General features: G+C 34.5%; 1 protein-coding gene across 1 annotated transcript in view; it reads right to left on the bottom strand.

Moving 5' to 3' along the window:
- Positions 1 to 2,011: 2,011 nt before the first annotated feature.
- The window catches only part of LOC145694052 (uncharacterized), a 38,801-nt gene continuing 15,690 nt past the window's right edge, over positions 2,012 to 25,122 (bottom strand). Inside the window, exons 2-3 of the mRNA XM_081770193.1 lie at positions 13,428 to 13,731; positions 2,012 to 2,857 (exon numbers count right to left, since the gene is read on the bottom strand). Of these exons, the coding sequence (XP_081626319.1) occupies positions 2,595 to 2,857; positions 13,428 to 13,731 (567 nt within the window). The 3' untranslated portion in view covers positions 2,012 to 2,594. The remainder of the gene's footprint in view (positions 2,858 to 13,427; positions 13,732 to 25,122) is intronic.

Genomic DNA, 25,122 nt, shown 5'->3' with positions numbered 1-25,122 from the left:
CTCAGGGCTCTCCGTGAAGGGGTCCAACTTCAAATTGATACAGGCCACTTTTGCGGCCATTTTGAAAACGGTGGCCCGAATCGAAAATTGTTTCCTACAAAAGTTGTTTCGCTTTTTAAGAACTACCAAATGAGGTATGATCCAATACATGTTCCTATTCGAAAATTTAAAGTTGGCCCCTGGGCCCCCTTCAAAGAGTGCCCTGGGGGTCACCACAACAATACCATGTGATGTGCTCTATAATATATTTCTATCTCAGTTTTTGTATCATCTTTTTATTCTCAGCCGTTTCTGATTTATAAGCACTGGACGTTGTATCTGTTACAGTACCCACATTTTGCAGCCATTTTGAAAACGGTGGCCCAAATCGAGAATTGTTTCCTACAAAAGTTGTTTCGTTTTTCAAGGACTACCGAATGAGGTATAATTCAGTAAATGTTCCCATTTGAAAATTTGAAGTTGGCCCCTGGGCACCCTTCAATGAGGCCCTGGGGGTTACCACAACAACACCATGTGATGTTTCCTATGACATTTTCATATTTCAGTTTTTTTCATCTTTTTATTCTCAGCTGTTTCTGATTTATAAGCACTGGACGTTTTATCTGAAACACCATATATATATATATATATATATATATATATATATATATATATATATATATATATATATATATATATATATATATATATATGCATAATTTTCTAAATTTCAGGTATGCTGCGATGGGTATGTCATTTAATTCAGTGGTAATTCCATAGCGTCAAATTACTTGCTTAAGGTGTGAAATAATGTCCACATAACTGTGTGGCCTAACTACTTCCATGCATTCATTCGCCACAAATTTTGCTTCTTTCCTCATACACTAAGACAAATCTACTTCAAATCGCATTATCACAGACATCTTCATTACTGTTAAAGTTATCAACAAAATGATGGATAAGGAAACGAGATTTGAAATTCCTATATTTAGCAGTGTATTAGATCAATTCATGTATTATATTCCAATGAGGCCTACAATAATTTGACCACTCTCATTCAAATTTAGTTATCAGAAGCCAAGTTAGAGATAAATACAATAAAGAAATTCAAAGCAACATATGGGCAACTGGTAATACTGTTTTTATGGAAAGATACATATAATTATAATACAAGAGTTTTCGAAGAACTTGTTTTAATCTTTAACGTTATGAAAATGAAAAGAGATGTTTAGTTTTACACCCAATGGATATGCCCTGTAGGATATATGAGTCGGATGACTAATGAAGCTGAACAATATTGAAACACTGGGCAGAATCAAAATATGGAAGGAAATGAGAGAACCCAGAGAATACTTATGGATATGAAGTTCTCCACCATAAACTCACTTGGCCTGAGGTCGAGCCAGGAACCTCTAGAACCAAAAGTGACCGCTGTACCGCTGAGCTACCGTGCAATCCTCAAACTTAATACAATAAGTAGAATTGTCGAAGGTATTGAAAATCGTATCTAGATCCTTATAGAACACTACTAAAGGAAATACCATGGCTCTTTCAGTTCAAAACAATGTCGTTTAGAGCATCTTTAAAAAACAATGCTTCTAAATTCTACATTGTCATTATTTAGATTTCGAAAAAAAAAATTAGTATTAAATTTTCACATAAATTATCATCTAGAGCTCATACCGTTAAATAAATTTTCTTCTTCTTTTGTTTAGTTAACCTTAAACTTCATTTCTAATGTCTGTCTTAAAATTTATTTTTAGATTTACAAATGCTTCCTTTGTTTTGTTATCTTGATTCATTTTAATTATGTCTAATTATTTTTAGCTTCTACTTGAAAGAATGGGAAACAATTTACCTTACTATATTACTGTTAATATAGTAATTCCATATATTCTCATAACTGAATAGAACAATATTGCAGAAATACTATAATTTATACTAAAATAGCAGATATATATATATATACTACAAAATTTAAGTATGAAGTGAAACAATTACTATTTATACATTATACGAAGAACTAGGAGATCCTTTTCCCTCTGTTTGGTAGATTTCGACTTGTTGAATTATTTTGTGCAACCCGTCTGTATATATACATAAGGACAAAATATTTTAGTAAAGTTACCATGGTGATTAACAAATACTTTGTAATAATATGACTGTAACATTATCGGAGAGACTAACAAAATGAATACAGAGGATAGCAAACTACAGTTACCGACTGATGGTTATTATTTATAAATATTTTCAACTTTAACACCAAAACCACTATTCATTTGATGTAACTCAAAATTCTATTGAAATTCAACAAAGTCGCCTTGCAGAGGTATTGATAGTCATTCATCGCAATTAGCTGAAAAACCTTGATTCCTAATTCATACAATAAACTACTTAACAGACTAAGAAAATGAGTCCATATGTTCATTTCACAAGTGACCACTTTTCATTATATGAATATTTATTTCTTCACACGGTAGCCACGTTTGTAAGGCAAAAGTTATTCAATCTATCAGAAAGAACACTTGTACTTACACTTGCAATGACATGATTTAACAAGAAAAAAAAAAAAAAACGCTGCACTTTCAAATATAAAACACACATACATCACACACTTAATAGCCGTAGTTCCCCGGGACCGCATACGGAATTTGTCTTTCATTAAATGCTGGTCTATAGTTTGTAATAGGTCCAACAAATTGTCTATTTTCGAAGAAAGGTGGACGATTAATTTGCATGTTTCCTGCCGGAATAAAAGCAGGACTTAGTTGTCTTGTTTGAACACTAGTTTCAGTAGGTCCTAAGTTCAATGGCACACTGTCTGCATTTACACCACCAGCTGCGACGTTAAGTCTAGAACAGTTTCCGTTATCAGGAACTGAAAAAGAAAGAAGAAGAAAACAAAGTTTTGTTTCAGTCTTACGTAATTCAAATTTATAATACGGCTTCCGGTCGGAAAATCAAATGAAAAATTTAAAGGATTTCAAAGAAGAAATTCTGCTAAAAGTAAATACATTAACAAATTGAAGCAAAAGTGATTGGATCAAGTAGAACTTTGTTGTAGTATCAAGTATAGAAATTGGAAAGGTGAAACTGCAACAAAGGGAGAAAGGCAGTGAGCTTAAAACATAAGATGGGTTGTATACTCTACACATTATGTTCATTATGTGCGAATAATAATAATAATAATAATAATAATAATAATAATAATAATAATAATAATAATAATAATTATAATAATAATAATAATAATAATAATAATAATAATAATAATAATAATAATAATAATAATAATAGAATACATTTGGAACGTATGTTAGATCTGATTAGAAAATTTATTGGCGTACGTTAGAATTGACTATAGTTTCCAATCTTCCACCTCAGCAAATTACCTCTCAAGTAATATTCCAAAAGCTTTTGTGGGACCAGGAGGGCTTCGGCCTTCCCATTTAAGCTTCCCGTGGTTTCAAGGAGGGCACTTCAAGATAAAGTTTTCTCACACTCCGTATGATACAATACATACATGCACGTGTATAAATGAAGCAGGGAATAAGTTCATCACATTTAAAAAAAACTCATAAATGAAACGAAAATAAGATCTGGGTCCATTTTAGTAAGATGTCTAATAATAGGTCCTTCAGAAACGTTATTACTTCTTAAGGCTCTCCATTATTTCAATAAAGTATCTACTATTAGGGCCTCCAGAAACAACATATATTTTTAAGGCTCTAAATTGTGTCAAGTATTACCTCTTCAATTTAACTAGTGAGTCTGCAATGTCCCACCATACTATTTCCAAAAGAACAGAAAACAATTTATATGTTGCTGCTGCTCCATCATCTAAATAAAACTTCTTTCTCTAATCTGAAGCATAAACGTTATTTGGGTTCTACTTCAGTAAAATCCCAACTGGGAACCCTAGAAGTATTAACAGTACTTATTAAGGCTTTAAATTGTTGGGGGCTCTTATTTAATATTTTTCTAAAGGGGAAGCAAATATTAATGATTGGTCTCCCAGGAAAGGATCCAAGTTACAGCACTGAGAAAAAAAAATGAAATCATTGGTTCCACGGAAGGAAAACAAACCACAATATAAGCATAAAAGCCGGAAACATAAACATAAATTTGGTTTTGGTGCTTAATTTGCATGATCACCATTAACGATATTTATCCCCATCACAAAAGGACCAAAAACTGAAAGATAAATCTGAAGAAAACATTTCTCTCGAATGTGGCGTTGTATGGATGTGAAAGAAGAATTGTATTGTGAAAATAAGGAGAACAGAGATTGGAAGCCTTGGAATAAAAATAAATAAATACATAAATACATAAATAAAAGCAAATAAAGTGCTGAAATGAAATTTTAATTAACGTCCTACGAGTATTTTCTTTCAGTTAAAAAAGAGGGATGATTATTGTAAATGACTGATTGAAAATATTAATGGAATGAAATTGCTGGGGAAAACGGAAGAATCCGTAGAAAACCCACTGATACGATATAGTAAAAAAGCCTTCGAAATATGGTACTACAAGAAGAATATTCAAAATTAAAAGGGTAGATAAGGTATGAAATTAAAAAGAAAATATGAAAATGTCAAGAGAAGAAAGAATTAGTATTTGCTTGGGTCAGATTTCGAAAAGGACAGATAAGGTGACTGGACAAACAATGAACTATGAGGAATTACCATTTTGGTTATGCAGTAATTGTCAAAATGAAAAATACATACAGGAAGAGTGCAATTAAAACATATGGAATAAATAATAAGGAATATAGGGGGAAAAATTACAAGTACACGAGAAATTTGGCTCAAGATAGGGAAAAATGGAAAGTTGTATCAAACCAACCTAGAAAATTCTGATCCAACGAGAGAATAGAGTGCAGTTCATTTTTTTTAAATGAATGGCAGTAATTCATACTTGAATTACTATGAATCAAATTGTACTATTTTTCTTAAATGCCATCCTTAAAACTTGCCAATTTCAGGCACCACCTATAGAACGAAATCGCCAGAATCGTTTTGATTGAAACTGTCCGAAAAGGTCACAATTCAATAAAAACCACTCCGTATAGACTTTTTCCTATTAGAAATCATTCTAAATAGATTTTTTCAAATATTTGTAAAAAAATGTACAAAATTTCCTTGTTGAATTGAAAATGCTACAAAAATTAATAAAGAAAAGTTAAAGAAAATCAACCTAATTCGAAAATATGTATAGGTATAAAAACTGAAGAATCGTCCATTTCCAGCCGGAAATACATTATCCTTGAATAATGAACAAATTAATAAAAACATTATATATAAGTATTATTTAACAATATTATATCTTACTAACTGCAATACCCGTTCTTCATAGAGGGGGGATAACATTTATGCAACATTTCTATATTATATTTAAAAGTAAAATATATTAGTACTATAAATATATAAATTCCTCTTTGGCGCTAACCCTGTCAACATGAGTTAATTAAATCAATAGCAAAGAACAACTCTTTCGGCATTATCTTTATCAATTCCATGGAGTTCTATAAATATATGTTTCCTTTTGGCGTTAACCCTGTCAACATGAGTTTAATATATAAATAACAAAGAGCAACTCTTTCAGCATTATCTCTACTAATTTCGTGGCCAGCTGACATGCTCTTCTTTGCCTAAATTTGGACTTAAATGTCATGCAGACTGTCATCAATCAACCTGGCGATCACACGAGAAATACAGATCGGCAATAATATAGCTAATATTGTGTTTGTTATTTTTCACATCTGCCCCTCCCGAAAGACGATGGGGGCTAAAGTTGGACTTGAACGACGTCGGGAGTGATACCGTTCATTTCAGCGACCTCGAAAACTCTGGACTTGACACTAATCCGTCATCCCTGGTATTTATACTCTCTTTTTAACATACATCTTGATCCTGTGGTCAATCCCTATATAAATGGGTCAAGAAATGCGTGAAATAAATAAATTATGAAGAGGAATATCATTGGGCTTTCCCTGTCAATGTGAACGAAATAAAGAAAATAACGAAGAGTAACGTCTTTGTTGATATCCCTGTGAAGATAACTGAAATAACTAATTAACGAAGAGTAACGCCTTCTTAAATTCCCTTGTTAATTTCTGGGCCAGCTGATATGTCCCTTCTTGTCTAAACTTGGGTTTAAATGTCATTGGGTCTATCACTTAAGAGCTTAGCTATCGCGATAGCTATGATCAATTTGAACATATTATTTTTCCGATGGCGATGGGGCTAAAGTTCGACGTGAACGGCGTTGTGAGTGTCACTATTCATCTCAGCAATCCCGAAAACTATGAATTTGACTCTAATATCTCTCTGGAGATCCGTAGTGACTATATGGTAAGCGCGCGTGCCTTTGGCGCGGTAGATTCTGGTTCGATTCCCAACAGCAGGTCATGTGGTTTGAATCCTCTGTTCTACACTGTAAATCCACGTCTCACATACTTTTACTGCTGATGCTGAACTTCAATTCATTACCACTAATATCCGTCATACCAGCTATTTATCTTCTCCTTTTAAGCATACATTTCACCCTCAAATCCGACTCCTCGAGCCGAAAATTGAAAATGGGCTTCATACATACGTAACTAAATCTGATAAAGATTTTCTGTGTACAACATGTGATACCTCAAGGTCATTATTTTCTATACGAAAATCTGATGACACACATCTTCGGGATATTATTTTTTATAAGGTAGATTATAATTATGAGAAAACAATAAAACAAAACAAGGAAAAATAAATATTTAAATAAAACTCTTTGAGTAAAAGCAAGAGAAAGGAAACAAAACTAAAAACAAAATATGTGGCGGACCGGCATCGTTGGGAAGTCAGTGAAACATTTACAACATTAGCAGCAGGGCCGGCCTTAAGCCGATTGAACCGATTGCTCCCAATCGGGCCCCGTGCTAGTGCCGTCTATTCTACTGTCCAGTCTAATCTACTCTTCAGTGCTGTTTTAACAGCATATTAGGCCGCAGAGCAAACAAGTGTATTGTGGTCCCTATCACTAAATTTTGCTCCTACTACATGTAATTAATACATGCCATTCTGCTTCCGGGGTCCCCAACCAAGTGGCTATTGCACTGTTAAGATGGATTTGCTACTCTCGGTTGTGAAGTACACACAACAACATATTGCAATACAGGTACATCCATGGACTCCACAAGGGAGGATATGGCCTCTCCCTAACAAATAAATGAATAATTTGTATGATGTTCCCGGGTATAAGAAAATACTTGTATTTTCTGAATTTAATGCTGTAGTAATTTTTTCTAATTTTTAAATACGTTTTTCAACTTCTGTTGTAAAAATTGATATTATGTCCAGGTAGTATTCTGTACACCCCTAACACTCTCCCAATTTCCCTACACACACCCCTGTGCGTAAAAATATTGTTTTCTTTGAGTTTTGTGTAAAAATATATATCATTATTCTGAGTGCACACCCTCTTTTATTGTGAACCCCCATTAAGTAAAAGTTCCTCTCATTCTTACTGATTATGCCATGCGATACTTTCGTTAATACCGAGATGGTATCAAATAAATCAACCTCAGTGCGACTTCTTTGCATATCATTTCTCTTGTTATGGCTATAGACCCTTATTAAAAATACAAAACCAGAGGACAAACTTTGCCCATTCCTCCTAAAAACACCGTGGAAGTATTTCTTTTCAAATCAAGTCAGGAAAACTGAAAGTATACTAATTGCGTAGTGAATAGGTGGCTGCTTATGAAGATTTATCTTCTAACTCGAATAATCCAATGGAGACATGTCATCCATCTTCCATCAGTTTCTTAAGGTTTGTGATCGTCTCATCACTATTTCATTTTGTCTGCAGTCGATAACGATTTCAAGTTGATTATTCTCTCATAAATAGCTGCCTACAATGTTCTCTCTAGCGTGCATTAGGTTTTCTTGACTTGAATTATTTTCAAAAAGATACAGCTGTTAAGAAATCTTTGAACCAACGAATTCATATCAATATGCATTTCATTATGTCTTACAAATATAAACTTATGGAAACATTGACTTCAGCATTGTATTTCTCGTAAAATCCTACCCTAATTTTATATATTACATGACTCTTTTCCTATTTTTTTTTAAAAAAAAGTCGAGCGAGGTTTAAGATTTCCGACTTAAAGATGGCGGCCATGATACGCATACTCTCAAATAGATGTCTACTTCCTGCTAGTGTCGGTTAATGGGTTTTTATTTTTCATCCCTTTACCCGTTTTACAAATAAAACGAAATTTTTGAACTTGAAACACATTGTTATGGCTTATTCTGATCAATCAGGTTTTTGGCCACTGCTGCTGTCTCTATGGACGGAAGCACTTTAAATTTTGCTTACGCTCGTTTGTTGATATTCGACACTTGTCTGCCAAGTTTGGTCTAGAAACTAGATTTCAACATCGATAGGTTCACTTGTAAGAGAATCAAACTATGAAATACAGGTACAGAACCTTCTTTTAAAAAAATACAAGGCACAAGAGAGAAATGTGTATTTTAAAATTGATTCACTGTCTGTATTTTCAACTGAGTTATTTCTCTAAACAAGAATTTTAGGAATGATAAAAAAAATGGATCAAAAGATTGCGATGTTGGCCAATAATTTTAGGAATGATCCAAGAAATACATCAAAAGATTGCAATCTTGGTCAATAATTAGTTTTTGGATTACGGGCCAAAAATTTTTTGAACGGCCCCTAAATCGAGATTTTGTATTTTCTATGGAATAAGCACATCATTCTGAGTTAAGTGATAGTTTGGGTTTGGATGCAGTATATGTAGTTTTCCAGATATAAGGCGTACAATAAAATTTTTTGGTTGAAATATATTGGATCTTTCGATCCAAAAAAATTAGCTGTTATAAGAAATGAACAGGCAGAACATTTTTCAGATCATTTTTCACCACAACATTGTGCAAATAGAAAAAACGTTATAAAGGGAAATGGGTATAATCACTAGACCAGCAGGGAGAGCGCAATACATATGGTGGGTGTAACATAATGCATGGCCAAAAGTGACGAGGTGATTGCAGACATCCAAATAAGTAAAAACCTATATCCTATGTATATATGTAATATCGTATAAACATGAGTCCGATTCCGCTTCGTTTCCGGGATACAGGATGTTCAAATGTGGAGTTCCTCCAATGGCTCACTATGGGAAAGTGAATGGAAATGTTCAATATTGCAGGAATAATACAACCAAGTGAATTATACCTGTACAAAAATACATTTACACGAACATTGAGAATAAAACTAATCAACATTTGAGGATATTGGGTTACCAGTGTAGCCAACCTGATATGTATGAATCGTTGTTTACTATTGTAAGCCGTTAATTGACTTCGACGCCTTGTCTTTCTAAAACGAAGAGGAATCTGCCCTATGTTTAGGAACTTTTTGATGTCAGCAATCATATACTAACGTGTGGACGTCTAGTGCTATTTGAAAACATAACACTTTGTACCAGGTTGACAACACTGATAACCCAATAAGCTGAATATCTGTATGATCGTTTAAAGTTTTTGCTTTGCTTTTGTCATATTTCCTCTGCATCATGTATTAACAGCTACAGCACCAGAGCTCACGTTGGAATGGTGACCATTTCATAAACAATCCCTCTCACCAAAAAGCAGTCCTGCAAAAGTCGTTTGTTTCTTCATCATTCTTTCAATGATGTACGAGATCACGCACCTTTCTATTTAAATTTTTTAGAGTAATTCCCCCCGGTTAGCGATACTGTGGAGTATCCAGGACTGTCTATTGAGTGTGTCCTGTGACATTTCCCTATTTCACTGTGATATTTCCCATAAGTAGAAGCTTTGCTTTGTTATAATTAAATATAAACTAATTATTTGCTGAGCAAAACTATATATTTTCATTAAAAATAAAAAAAAAAAAACAGAGTTAGTTGGCGAAACTGTAACACGTGTTGAATTTTAATGAAAATATATAGTTTTGCTCAGCAAATAATTAGTTTATATTTACCTATTTCACTCTTTGTTTTATATTTTACCTTCAATTCTTTGTGATTTCTAAGCATTGGACGTTTTATTTGACTGTTTAAGAACTTAAATGGTGCTTATTTGTCAGCGGTACCCCATACGAAAAAAAATATTTCTACAAATATACCTTGCCACTTAAAATTTTCAAGTGTTTTGTAGTGCCTCATGATAGAGGTGCCTATGGGACAAGCAGTGCGCTTCATCCAATACGTCTTATGACATTGGCATGTGGTTCGGATTCTACGTTAATTAGTAGGTCCCGTCTCATATGGCTTCGCTGCTGAAAGGGACGTTAAACTCAACATCAATCAATCAATCAATCTACCTCATTTTTTGTTTCATCTCTATCTTCAGCTGTTTGTTATTTATGAGCACTGGATGTTTTATCTGAAACACCCTGTAGTTGTGCTTTCTCTCTGCTTTTCTCTTTGTTATCATACCTGTTGTTCATACACAAATGTTACATTTATTGTTTCATCCATATGTAAGATAGCTAATAACAATAATAATGATTTCCAATCCAAAAATGTCATACACAATTAATAAATTATATGCAAATTTAAAACGGTTTAGCATTTTACTAGACAGAGCCAACTCTTAAGATAAGTACAAACATTTGTAAATCTTGGGTAATACTTCTCTTTGGATTTAGAAATTGTGGTTTATTATTTTATTTCTAACGAAATTATATGTTAAATTGTCTCATTTTGGAAAAGAATAATGACGTGAATAAAATCGGAGACACTACTATTGCAACATTATGTAATGACATTTTTTTTTCATACACGTGGTATGTGGTTTTCACCTTTCCTTAAAGCAGATTCTACAATGCAAAATATCTGAATGCATAAGATTACATAAGCTTATATACGTCATAGTGTTAAGTCAAGAGTAGTTTTGTGAAAAAATATATGATCCTAAGTTCAAAGTCAGAGAAATACAGAGAAGTTACGGAAGTCAAAGAGACAGAGAGTAAAGACTAACAGACAATGTTATAGCACGTCAGCTTGACTCCAGACTTCGGTTTAATATAAGTCTACATATGGCTATCTTTAGTCAAGAATGAGTGAAGCTTCACTCAACTAGCTTCTAATCTTTGAGATTATTTCGAATTCTGAAGCTAACATTGGACTCTATAGGTCTTGATTTAATCGAAATTACAAGCTTCATTGTAACCATGTTATTATAGGAAGTCAATAGCCTTATTCAGGACTAGAGGAAAGAAAGTGGCCGTCCTACCTTAAATTAAAGGACTAAACTGAGTTATCCTAATAACTATCCTATATGATAGAAATAAATGTTTTACGGTCCATCACGTATCAAAACAACTCATACATACACATACATAATGTTTGCTATTTGATTAACATTAAAATCCATATTAAAATAAAGTTTTTTTTTAAAGGATTTGATCACATCTAGGTAATTTGTTAATATTTTGGATTAAACAGGTATTAAAGACTGTATTTGTAGTATGACCTTTCCCTTTAGTTTTAAAGCTGAAGTATAGGTACTGATACAAAATGACTACATATACACTACATATATATATATATATATATATATATATATATATATGCATTATTTACTCATAGTGAATATTTAAATAACCTTACTAGAATTTATATAAAGAAAAAAAAGGAACCAAAACTGGCTGGAAAGAAAGAAAATTATTTAACGAGTTAAAATCGGGAACGTACCGAAAAATTCTTTACAATGAGAATGTAATATGGAATTATACATTTAAAATATTTGCCTTTAAAACACATTTTTATTAATGTGTCTTATAATTGAAATAAACTATGAAAAACTTCTATTACTAAAACAAAATTGTCAATTAACATTTCATAATTTTGTGTTAAGTCAAATAAGTTTACAGCGTTTCCTCAACAAAACATCATGATTAAAACGTCGTGGAAGACTGTGAATGGCAGCATTTGCACAGAAAGAAATTAATATGTGCTGAAATAACGAGTACTAACAGAATTATAATTCCAATCCTTACAAATACTCAATGTATTAACCATTGATTCCACGGCACATATCTATCGTATGCTTTGCCTTATATAACCGTTCAGGAGATCAGAGGTGTCTGTGCTAGCAACAGGTGTGATATGTCACAAGTTCTGGAGGTTCTGTTGTAGGAAGTTGTCCGTAGACTTTAACTTTCAGATAATTTTGCAAGAAGACGTATAGGAACAACTCTGGTGACCTCTATGACCAACATCTAATCATGTTGTGAGACAGATCAATCCAAATAGATATTCGGAGCCATAATGACAGATAATATTAACTAACTAACTCTATGGCCTATGGAACCCGGAGGTTCAATGCCGCGTTCACAAAAGCTCTCCACTGACTTCTATTCTCTAACTGCATCCAGTTTCTACTTTGTATTCCAATCTCTGCGAGATCCATCTTAATATTGTCCCCCCTTCAACGCCTAGGTCTTTCTAATGGTCGTTTTCCGATTGGTCTTCCAGTCAAGACTTTCAAAGCGTTTCTACTTTCTTCCATTCTAGCTACATGACCTGCCCACCTAAGTCTCCTAGATTTGACGACCCTGACAATGTTGGGTAAACCGTATAAACTATGTAGTTCCTCGTTATAAAGTTTCCGCCATTCCCCATTCCCGTTCCTCTTGGGTCCGAATATTCGTCTCAGGATCTTGATCTCAAATACTTGCAGTCTATGTTCTTCCCTCAGAGTAAGCGACCATGTTTCGCAACCATACATACAGAACAACAGGCATGATTACAGTTTTGTATATTTTAAGCTTCAAATTCCTCGACAGAATTCGCGACGAGAAGAGATTTTGAACCGAATAGTAACACGAATTCCCTGCTTTTAGTCGACACTTAATTTCTTCGTGAATATGATTTTCCTCTGTTAATATTGATCCTAGATATTTGAAACTATCCACTTTATCAAAAGTATTATTTAATGTTTTAACGCATCCATAATTTGCTGTATTCCGGTCCCGACGCACTTCCATGTATTTAGTTTTCTCTGCATTTACTTCTAAACCCATGTCCTTGTAAGCGTTTAATAAGATCTCTGCATTTCTTTCTATTGTTCTCCTGTCATCTCCAGATAATATTAGAATTCATAATGTAGTAAGCGCATGTTACACTTTATTATTCAACATCATCCTTTTGTGTCTGATAGAAATATATAACCCGGTGTAGTATTACATAAGCTTGTGAACACTTTGTATATGTTATTTTAGTCAGAATGCAGTTATGTATTTTTAATTATTAATATGATTAAAGTATACTTTTCAGCAGCCAATTGAGTTCTAGCAATGAACCCATTTTAGTCATTTTATTTCAATAAAATAACTCTGAAATTACAATAATGTTAATTAAAATAACAAAGATTACAAATGAATCACTAACAACAGTTATTTTATAATCTTACCTTTTCCAACCTGTCCATAAACTTCAAAAGTCAGGTGTATTTTATCAGTACTTGTCACTGCTATTTCAACAAACGGTTCCGTCACAATTATTTTTGTATAACACACTCCTCGCTCACTTACGTGGTCGTACACTCGGAGGGCAGTGATTTTATTTTCCGAATCGCCATTCCTCGGATACCGGAAATATCCCACTGTACTCGAAAACAAGCTTCTTGCCTTCTCCAGGACTTCTCTATTGATGAGCGTGTCTGTAGGTCGCACCACACCGATGCTGATAGAGTTGAATTTCTTTGTTGTTTGTTGCTGAAAAGAATAGTCAGAAAAAATAATTAGAAAATTTGAAGGATTAAATTTTTAATTGATAATTTATTAGATTAAAAATTAGCATCAGAAAAAAATTAACAGCTAAAATTAATGTCAACCTGAAATTAATAGACTAAAAATCAATTTTAAAAATGGCAATTTTCATTAGTATGTAAGAAGAATTGTCTTGTGTTGTGAAAGTTAATGTAAAATTTAATGGAGAAAATTATGGGCATGGAAAAATTAATCTATTATTACGAAAAATTAAAGTTTCAATATATGTATTTCAAAATTTTACTTTTTGTATCCGCCAGTTCAATCATTCTAAAAAGGATTAATTTAAGATTATATATAATGTATCAAACACAAAAATAAATAAATAAAAAATAAAAATATAATAATGGTAGTAGGTGTATACCACATCAATGTAATGCAAAAACGGTGTGTATGTCTTCGTTAATGGTAATTTTATTATTTGAAAAAGAAAGTTGTAACGAAAAACACCCATAACCCCCCTTCTTTTTCAGAATGACCACCCCGGGCCAAAATCCATACTTGAATAGAATGAAAAAGAATATCACACATCTAAACATTCAAATACAGACCCGCCCACCAGGGAAATAATCCTGAAAAAAAAGCGAGGAGAGCTTTCGCCGGTACTGTATTAAAAGGCCGCGTAGCGCACCCAGAATATGTATAGGTATGACCCTCACCTTTAATTTACGAAAAATGCAAGCAAAAATTCTCAGTTGTTTCAAGGAAGTTAATTAGCAATGACAAAACCTACTATTTCAATTTTTAACAAGGATAAACAATTTATTATAACAAAAGGAAAAAAAGTAATAATAATAAAAAATAAAAAAAACAAATAGTACACAAAATATTAACAGTTCGATATTAATAGTAATAAGAAGAATAAACAATCTTACTGTTTCTGATGGAAAAACAGCCTAGCACACATAAAAAAAAAGTCGCCATTCCAACATGGCTTACACCAACCACTATGTTTCGTCTTTTCAGTAATCTAACTTTTCAATCAGCAATATTTTACACTTGCTCGAGACTAAATATGTCAATTCAGAAGTATTTATCATTTTTCAAATACCTTTATGAGTATACTCACGAAATTTCTGATGATACATTTACACCAATTTTCACAAAAAAACAATAATTTAATTTAACAGATTTTGAAAAAAAAAAAACACTACGTACCTCGAAGAGTGACCAACTGACGATCTACGTCAGTTGATCCATGGCTTCCATTCCGGGTTCAAAACCAACCAATCACAATCCGGATTTTACATCACGAGGACCTCGTCATATTACCTTACCAGCTGGTACCAGATCTTCATATATATTTTCTTACTACAACACAAACCTGATTTGAGACCAAAAAGGTAGGATGGAAAAGGGCGAAGGGAGAATAAGGTCGTATGTCTCCATAAAAATAAAAGATGGCGCCATCTATTTCTAAATAAATCCATAATAACAAGTGACCCACATATTCGTGACGATCCACGTCGTCACACATCCCCCTCCATAGATGAAAAATTTTACCCAAAGAAATTTTTCATTACAGACCAATTTTCAATAAAATGAACAAATTAAATCATCTTAACCAAATTTGAGGAGTACCTTACACATTTTTCAATGAAGATGAAATGAAATGATGATGGAAAAAAGTGTTAGTAGATGATTGATTGATTATGAAAGTGAACAATAACAACAAAATATACACACAAAACCGGTACCCTCAATTCTCATTATGCTCTTCAATTATCACTGATGTTATTAACATTTCTATGTTCTCTGTATAATTTTGCTAAACTTGTATGGGTAACAACCATTTTACCATCTTCAGTCTTACATTGAAGTGTGTTGGCAGTAGGTTTAGATACGACTGTCACTGGCCCCCACCACTGTGGCATCAATGACTTTGTTACGTTATCTTTCAAGGAAGATTTTAACTGAGACTTAACCAACACCCTGTCTCCGACAGCAAACGTGACTGGAAGCATCCGCTTATTATACAACCGACGCCTTGCTTCCCATGCTTTATCCATATTAACGAAAGCTTGCTCCCATATTTGGGCATTATTAGGACCCTCCAAATCCTCAGGTGTAATACTCCACTTTACCATCAACGTATCCACCGGTTCTCTCCCAAAAAACAGACGAAATGGACTAAACTTAAGCTCCGCATGTTCCGCAGCATTAAGACAAAATTGGAGCTCATTCAGGAAACGCACCCATTTCTCCTGCTTACCATCCAGATATGCCCGAAGGCTCGTTTTAACCAGTCTCACATATTTTTCAACTGCGTTCCCTCCTGGAAAATACGGAGAACAGCGTATGTGCTTTATCCCATTACCAAACAAAAATTGTTTGAAGTAGGCCGATGAAAAACAAGGGCCCCGATCCGTGGAAATAGCTCTTATAAATCCATATTTACAGAAAATATCATATAGCGCCTTAACTACTAACTTACTAGTAGCATTGCGTAAAGGAACTAAATGTAGATAACGACTCGCATTATCTAAGCACAGAAGGACATACTGATACCCGAAACTAGACGGCAACGGCCCCGCTAAATCTGCGTAATAGTGGGCGTTAACTTCCGTACAATATTCCGAAATTAGTTGTCCTTGCGGAAGAGTATTTCGTGCCTTTACTAATTGACACTCATGGCACGAGCGAACGAAGTCCCGCACTTCGTTGAATATATTTGGCCAAGAAAAATATCTACAAATCTTTTTGTATACCTTCAACAAACCTAAGTGCCCGCCATTGGGCAATAAAGTATGATAATAGCTTAGTAGTAGAGGTCTCAAAATACGTGGGACGAGTATTTTATAAGGCGACACCTTGGCCTTGGTTTTTATGTATAAAGTATCTCTCATTAACTTATATTGTTCATGCTCTCCGCCATGGCTCTTTACCATCTCATAAATATCCTTAGTATCTGCCTCTGATTGCTGATACTGTTTAATGTCCTCATGTGCTAGCGGTAAATTCCACAGACTATACATATATCCCTCTGAGTCATTAAAAGGACAAGGATCAACATCAATATCATTCGGATTTATCTCATAAATCCTTGAAAGAAAATCTACCTGATAGTTCTTATAAGACGAGACATGCACTATTTTAAATCTGAACTCAAATAAGTTCTGTACAATATTGGCATATCTTCCTAAGTTCTTAGGGTTTCGCAGCATATTAACCAAGGCACTATTATCCGTGAAAATAGTAAACTCCGAACACAAAAACGGGCGAAATCTCATTACCGCATTATATATAGCAAGAAGTTCAAGTTGAAAAATAGTGCGATTAAAATCAGCTGGTTTCAAAGTTTTACTGTAGAACCAAATAGGGCGCAATAAACCTTGCTCATCCTTTTGTGACAAAATAGCCGCTTGGCAACGTAAAGTCGCATCGGTATGCAAGTAAAAGCGTTTACTCATGTCTGGAATTCGCAAAATAATTTTTTCCGAAAAAGCCTCTTTTATTTGTGCAAGACTCTCATCCTGTAACGGACCCCACTCAAACTTCACCTTCGGAGATCTTAATCGATTCATCGGTTCTACGATACCTGCATAATTATCGCAGAATTTAGCGTAAAAATTTAAAAATCCTAACATTTTACACAACCCCCGGCGATTTACAGGCGGACGGAGATCCTGTATAGCTTGCAACCTATCTGGCAACATAGATATCTCACCATCTTTAATAAGAAACCCCAAAAATTCTATACTACTTCTCAAAAGTAAGCATTTATCTGGTGAGATGGTTAAGCCCCTTTTCGCAAAACGCGATAAGACTTCTTCTAATAACCGATTATGTTCTTGGATTGTAGAACCAAAGATCACAATGTCATCTGCATAGTATTCTACCCCGCGCCCACGTAGGTCTCCCAGGATATCATCCAAGGCCCTCATAAGTGCTTGTACTCCGACACAAATACCCATGGGGATTCGCAAATATTCATATAATTTATCCTGTACGGCGAATGCTGTGAGCTTACGGCTATCGGGAGTCAACTGTAACTGGAAAAAAGCTTTTTTTCCATCTATCTTGCTTACATATTTAGCTTTAGCGAGCGAACTAATACATTCCTCTATATTAGGACATGGCAAGCCGTCCCCACAAATGAGCCGATTCAGTTTAGAGTAGTTGACTACTAATCGAGGTGACCCATCTTTATTACGCACCAGGAAGCACGGAGATCTATATTCAGACTTAGAAGGTTGTATCACACCATTTTCTAATAATTGTTCAATTAAGTTCGATAACTCTTGTTGCTGACTTTTCGAAAAAGGATATTGGCGCTCCCGAACTACTTCATCGGACTTTAATTGAATAGTGTATTCAAAGTCACTGATAGTACCAATTTGGTGGGTAATGACATTTGCATATTTATCTAATAAATATTCTACATACTGAACCAAAGTAGGATCTTGTTTCACCATATCCTCATCAATACCATTCAAAATCTTAACCTTTTCATCTGTACTAATTTCCCACTTACCGCTTTTACATTTGTTAAATGCTAATAGTAACGGATCCCCTTCCTGACCCAAAACATCAGTAAAATTATAATCTTCCTTACTATAACAAGACGTTACATCATTATTAACACACTGTTTTTCTCCCTCTATTGGCATAGAACTAACAGAGCCACCTACATCCGCGACACTTTTTCGATTAGAATTAAAGCTGGAATTCTCTTTTATTTTCGCAACCGAATGTTTATTGTTTCTCCGACCATTTACTGTTTTATGTTGTTTCTTCTGGAATGAATGCTTTTTGTCAAACCTGTTCTTTTCCTCTCCATTACCAAACATCCTTGGACCACCAGACGAAGTTCCAGTGTCGCTCTCCCTATCAGCAGTAGTTTCAGGAAAACTCGAGCGAGCGAAGATCAATTGCCTATTTACTCCACGTTTGTTCTTTCTTTTGCTCCAGGGCGTACCATCGGGACTAGAGAGATCTCCCAAAAATAGCCTAGCGGATGACCCTCCGTCACCAGGACCCCTGGAATGACAAGAAGCCGCAGAAGAATTCGTTTGGAAAGATGAGGGGGAGGGGAAGTCAACAAGAGGGGTTGTAACATTTCCTTTGCTAAAAACAACCTTAGATTCATTGAAATCCACTAAAACTCCTTCCTGACGAAAACAGTCTAGTCCCATCAAAATGGGAAATTCCAAATCTTTAAACAAAAACAGTTTGCATTTAAAGGTGTAATTATTCACAGTAAACGGAATCAAAACTGAAGGTCTCAACACCATAGATTCGTTATTTATAGTCTTTCCTTTAAAACACTCTTGATAATTTACTTGCACATCACTAGAGTTTTTAATTTTATTGAAAAGCTCCAAATTCAAAAGATTAGTCACACACCCACTATCTAAACAACTATTCACTGCAATTCCACATACTTTAGCTTCAATACACGCTGCATCATCTTTTTTATTTAAACGATTTAAGTTCCTATTAGTCTTATTTGAAAAAGAAGAAAATGTTTTCGAACTTTTGTTTTCTGGGCATAGTCTCACTGGATGTGGACCCTGACATTTGTAACAGCTTATAGTTCTACGAGAATTCTTAAAGTCACTCCTTACCGGAGCATCTGGCAACCCTGTTTGGGACGTCGCTTTATAACTAAACTGCTTCATATAAAGTTCATGATATCTGTATTCACTAACTAGTTTATTAAGTTCATCTATTGTCTGGGGTTTTCTTTGGTAAAACAACCGCTCCCTTATGTTCGGAAGAACGCCACTGGTAATAAAACTAATCAGCTTTTCGTCCCCACAACGCAACTTCAAAAGTTTATCAACAGTGGTTACACGCTTTACAAAAGCTTTTAAATCCTCGTTATTTTCTTGATGGCGATACATATATTCTACTATTATTCTCTGAATAGCACATTCTGATAATAAATTATGAAAAACAAAGTCACGTGCAAGATCCCAGCTTTTACATGTATGTGGCAGCTCGTTCAGAATTTCCTGCAGTGGACCCGTAACTTTCCCACGCAATGAATACAAAACCGCAGAAAAAGGAAAACGCTCAATATTACAAAACTCATCAATCTTTTGAATAAATTGATACAATTTTAAGGGATCCGTACCATCACAATTCTCTAATGATTCCATGAATGAACGTAAAACCAAAAACGCTGATGATTGTTCCATCTTATTAAAACAACTATTTTGTGTTAATCCAGATAGAGTTTCAGCTCTAGCTTCTTCGTTCACCGAGCAAAAAGGTAAATGACCTGGCTGACTGCCAGCTGTTTGCACACACACACTACCATCCGGCTGTGTGGTTGTGTTATCAGTGCCTCTACCTTGACCTACTACAACACCCGAACCAACAGGTGCAGACTTGCTGTTAGCAGTTGTTATCGACAACAGCAGTTTCTTAGCATCACTTTCATTCATAGAAAATATTTTCGATTGCTTTTCTTCTATAGTCATATTCAAAAACGCATTAACATCCACAGGAATTTCGTCTATAAACTCTTCATCAAGAAAGAAACTAGAATCACCACCTACAGCCATTGTTTTTATTTTTGGATACGATTCTATACTTATATACCAGATAGTATGGGTTCGATCCCCGGAACCAATTCCTTGAACTGCCGTACAAAGACTTCCTACAAGGTACCCAATTAATATATACGAGCAAGTAATTACATGCACAGCACTGACTTTATATGCCATTAACATGAAAGTAAACAACTGAATTTAATTTTAAATTTAATAAGTGAGAGTATTTTAACCGAGTTGGTCACTCTTCTGTAACGAAAAACACCCATAACCCCCCTTCTTTTTCAGAATGACCACCCCGGGCCAAAATCCATACTTGAATAGAATGAAAAAGAATATCACACATCTAAACATTCAAATACAGACCCGCCCACCAGGGAAATAATCCTGAAAAAAAAGCGAGGAGAGCTTTCGCCGGTACTGTATTAAAAGGCCGCGTAGCGCACCCAGAATATGTATAGGTATGACCCTCACCTTTAATTTACGAAAAATGCAAGCAAAAATTCTCAGTTGTTTCAAGGAAGTTAATTAGCAATGACAAAACCTACTATTTCAATTTTTAACAAGGATAAACAATTTATTATAACAAAAGGAAAAAAAGTAATAATAATAAAAAATAAAAAAAACAAATAGTACACAAAATATTAACAGTTCGATATTAATAGTAATAAGAAGAATAAACAATCTTACTGTTTCTGATGGAAAAACAGCCTAGCACACATAAAAAAAAAGTCGCCATTCCAACATGGCTTACACCAACCACTATGTTTCGTCTTTTCAGTAATCTAACTTTTCAATCAGCAATATTTTACACTTGCTCGAGACTAAATATGTCAATTCAGAAGTATTTATCATTTTTCAAATACCTTTATGAGTATACTCACGAAATTTCTGATGATACATTTACACCAATTTTCACAAAAAAACAATAATTTAATTTAACAGATTTTGAAAAAAAAAAACACTACGTACCTCGAAGAGTGACCAACTGACGATCTACGTCAGTTGATCCATGGCTTCCATTCCGGGTTCAAAACCAACCAATCACAATCCGGATTTTACATCACGAGGACCTCGTCATATTACCTTACCAGCTGGTACCAGATCTTCATATATATTTTCTTACTACAACACAAACCTGATTTGAGACCAAAAAGGTAGGATGGAAAAGGGCGAAGGGAGAATAAGGTCGTATGTCTCCATAAAAATAAAAGATGGCGCCATCTATTTCTAAATAAATCCATAATAACAAGTGACCCACATATTCGTGACGATCCACGTCGTCACAAAGTTTTGTGATGACTCTTACAATATATCCATTGTAGTCATACTTAGCATTAAATAATAATTATTAAAATTTTAATGTAAGACAGAAAAAATAATAAACTAAGAAAATTAATGTATATTATTATAAATTGTATTATCTTAATTGTGGTTATCCCATTAAACTCATTTTATACGTACTTCCATTTTATACATAGGGTCTAACTCCCATTTTATACATACTTTAGAGCAAAATACAATACATACGTATACGTTAGACAACTCACTATATTGAAGAAAAACATAATTATTTGTTACGTATTGGGTTGACCCATAAGTCCTAGCGTTTTTTAAGTGAAAATTTTGTGTGAAAAATGAATTATTTTGCAATGCATTTTATGGGTATTCGATAGAGAATTATGGTTTGTACAAAATAGTGTGTATAGTTCTTTTATGTTTATATACTTTCAGTTCTTTTCAGGTCATTAAAATGGAGTGTCAAATCGAAAAAAAAAAAGCATTTTCGACACCTTCTACTTTTACCGTTTAATCGAGGTGCCAAAGCCACAGAAACTGCTAGAGATCTATGAAATCTATGGCGAAGAATCGATGCCTCTTAGGACGACTTAAAATTGGTTTAAGCGATTCAAAGGCGGCAATTTCGACCTCAAAGACATGCATCGCACCGGGCGCTCCGTTTAGTTCGATGCCAAGCGACTGAATGAGAGTATTCATGACGATCCACGCCAAACGACGATGGATTGACAGGGAATGCTCATACAGTACCATAGATTATCACCTTCACTCGATGGGAAAAGTTCAAAGTTGAGCAAACACGTCGGAACTTACGAGCCAATCCAGTACATAATATTTAGATAATGGAGGGGACATAATTTTTGTAAGTTTCGTAAAGTGGAATTTTATTCACTGAATAAATTTTATTCACTGATTTAATGTATGATACTTAATGATGTATCTTTTTCTGGATTAAAATTTTCAGACAAGAATTCTTCTGAAATTGACAAGAATTGACTGAAATCATCCAAAGACGTGGTGTATACATTATAATTTTTAAAACCTTAGACTGAAAAAAAAAATACCTGGCATCTGTCCTGCAGTACTCGAATGAGTCACATCATGCTCATTTGTTTCTTGGCGCTCCACGGATTCAAATAGCCTACGTTGTTTTGGGTCAGATGCAGCTTTTTGTAAATCACATCTTCGTTTGCGTTCTCGCTTTTTAGTACCACTTTTATATTTTTTCTTTACAGTAATCTTACAATCACTCCTACTATCCATACTGACACAACCACATCTGTCTTCCACGACAAACGACACGTAACTGGTGTTCCAATAATTAAATTGCTGCCATCGGATTTGCTCTTCGATGTAATATACAAATGAAACACGAGCCGAGGGCAGCAACTTCATAGTAATTGTTTGAGGTTTGTATAAAACAATCGTTGATAGTGGCGACTAATTTCTTTTCGCTTTACCGCACTGAAAAACAACAACAACAACAACAACAACAACGAAGCCTGATCCGACTTCTTTCTTCGAAGCTTGATCTGAGGACAATGCAGTTCAAAAGCGTTTGCATTTGCGGGTAGCAGGGTGGGCTAGTCCGCCCCTGGTTGAGAGCATCACTTTTTATTTCAGCGACCCCGAAAACTATGAATTTCACACTATTATATGTTATTTTCAATATATATATATATATATATATATATATATATATATATATATATATATATATATATATATATATATATATATATATAATGGATGTATATCAAAATTTCACTCCCATTAGGCTTTTAATGTGGGCTGTACTTGGACTTCAAAGGCATTTAGTGTGTAATTCTTTATTTAAGCCACCCTGAAAATAACGATTTGACACTAACATCGGTTGCTTCTTATTTTTATGTCTGCTCCTACTACTCCCCTTAGGAGTGTTCAGGAGGTCTTACCATTACTGGGGGCCGAATTTGCCACAAATTAACTTAGTAATGCTGAATACTAATGATTCGACATTAATGTCGATCGTTTTTCGATATTTTTACATGTCACCATTTCACTCACACTAGGGTGTCAAAGGTTGCTTAAATAGGACTTAAACGCCATCAGGGGTGAGACTATTTATCTGAGAGACCCCGAAAACTATGGATTCGACACTCTTATCGGTCGTTTCTATTATTTTTATGTTTCACCTACTCCCCTAGATGTGCTTACCCCGCCAGTACTCTTTTCTAAACTGCAAGTAATATGTGTACCAAATTTAGTTAAAATTGCTCCAAGCATTCCAAAGTTATAGTGGACACACACATAGACCCATTTTTATATATATAGGGTCCGGCAGAAAGGCCTCTTGCATTTGGAGAGAGTGCTGTGTGAGTTGTGGTGGGAATACGGCGGCGGAGAGGGATCAATCGATAGCGGTATACGTGCCTTTTTAATAGTTGCATGGCGTGCTATGAAGAGTATCATGTATTTGTTGTGGAGGAGTAGGGTAATGGTGGGTCTGTGATTAGTACTCAGCGGCCATTTCGTATTCTGTTGGGACTTGGCAGACATGATTATGTTCCAGATAGAAAAAAACTATTTAAGTTTGGGTATTAAACTTCTGCACTGAGAAAAAATCGCCTGGTCGACCTGTTTAAGTGCTGAACACTTTGGAGATTGCTGGATAGACGCTCTCTCACATGCCACATTTTCCGGTCCGAAATCGGCCAGGCGATTTTTTACTCAGTGCAGAACCTGTTGCTCTAAAGTTACTCTAAAGAAAATAAAACTTGACCTATGAGCTTCCAATTGAAAATAACTGAACATATTTTTTCGAAAAAACTTTCGAAAAAACATTTTTCGAAAATTTCGCTCTTAAATAGGACAAGTTGGTATTTATAGCTTACAAATTTCGGTTCGACAATTCCATTTCTAATATGGAAAGGAAACAATTTTTATAATATTCAAATTTCCGATTCCTTACAGAGAAGAACTCTATGTGAGTATTTTTTTTTTTTTTTTTTAAGCTGAAGATAAGAAGTCTGACAAGTAATTGAAATTAATTGAAAATTTGCTTCAACCTTTTTAAACTTCGGATCTTAAAGGGAATAATTTCCAGTATTATAATTTTCGATTCTTTATTCAGAAAATGCTTAACCCATTAGTGCACAGCATCCGATAAATCGGACGCGTGCTTTTATTCATTTTTCGAAGAAACTGTATGCTTTCAGCCCTTTAATTCTTTGTAGTTCGTGATTCTACTATCTATTCTTCCTAGAATCACGAACTACAAAGAATTAAAGGGCTGAAAACATACAGTTTCTTCGAAAAATGAATAAAAGCACGCGTCCGATTTATCGGACGCTGTGCACTAATGGGTTAATGTAAATATTTCCTTAAGTTGGACACATGGAATTCGATATATACGGTAAACTTACAATGAAGAATGAGTAAAGAGCAGAATGAGTATGATCTTGAAGCTTTGCTGGCGTCTACTATTAATCCAATGTTCTCGGGATTGCTGCCAGAGTGAGTGTTGCTGTGCTGAGCTTTCGTTACCATACAGCGGCAG

This window comes from Thermobia domestica, chromosome 9 (assembly GCF_964235325.1).
Source record: "Thermobia domestica chromosome 9, izTheDome1.hap1.1, whole genome shotgun sequence".
Taxonomy (NCBI): domain Eukaryota; kingdom Metazoa; phylum Arthropoda; class Insecta; order Zygentoma; family Lepismatidae; genus Thermobia; species Thermobia domestica.
The sequence above is the reverse complement of the archived record's forward strand: the minus strand, read 5'-3'. Positions and strand labels throughout refer to the sequence as shown.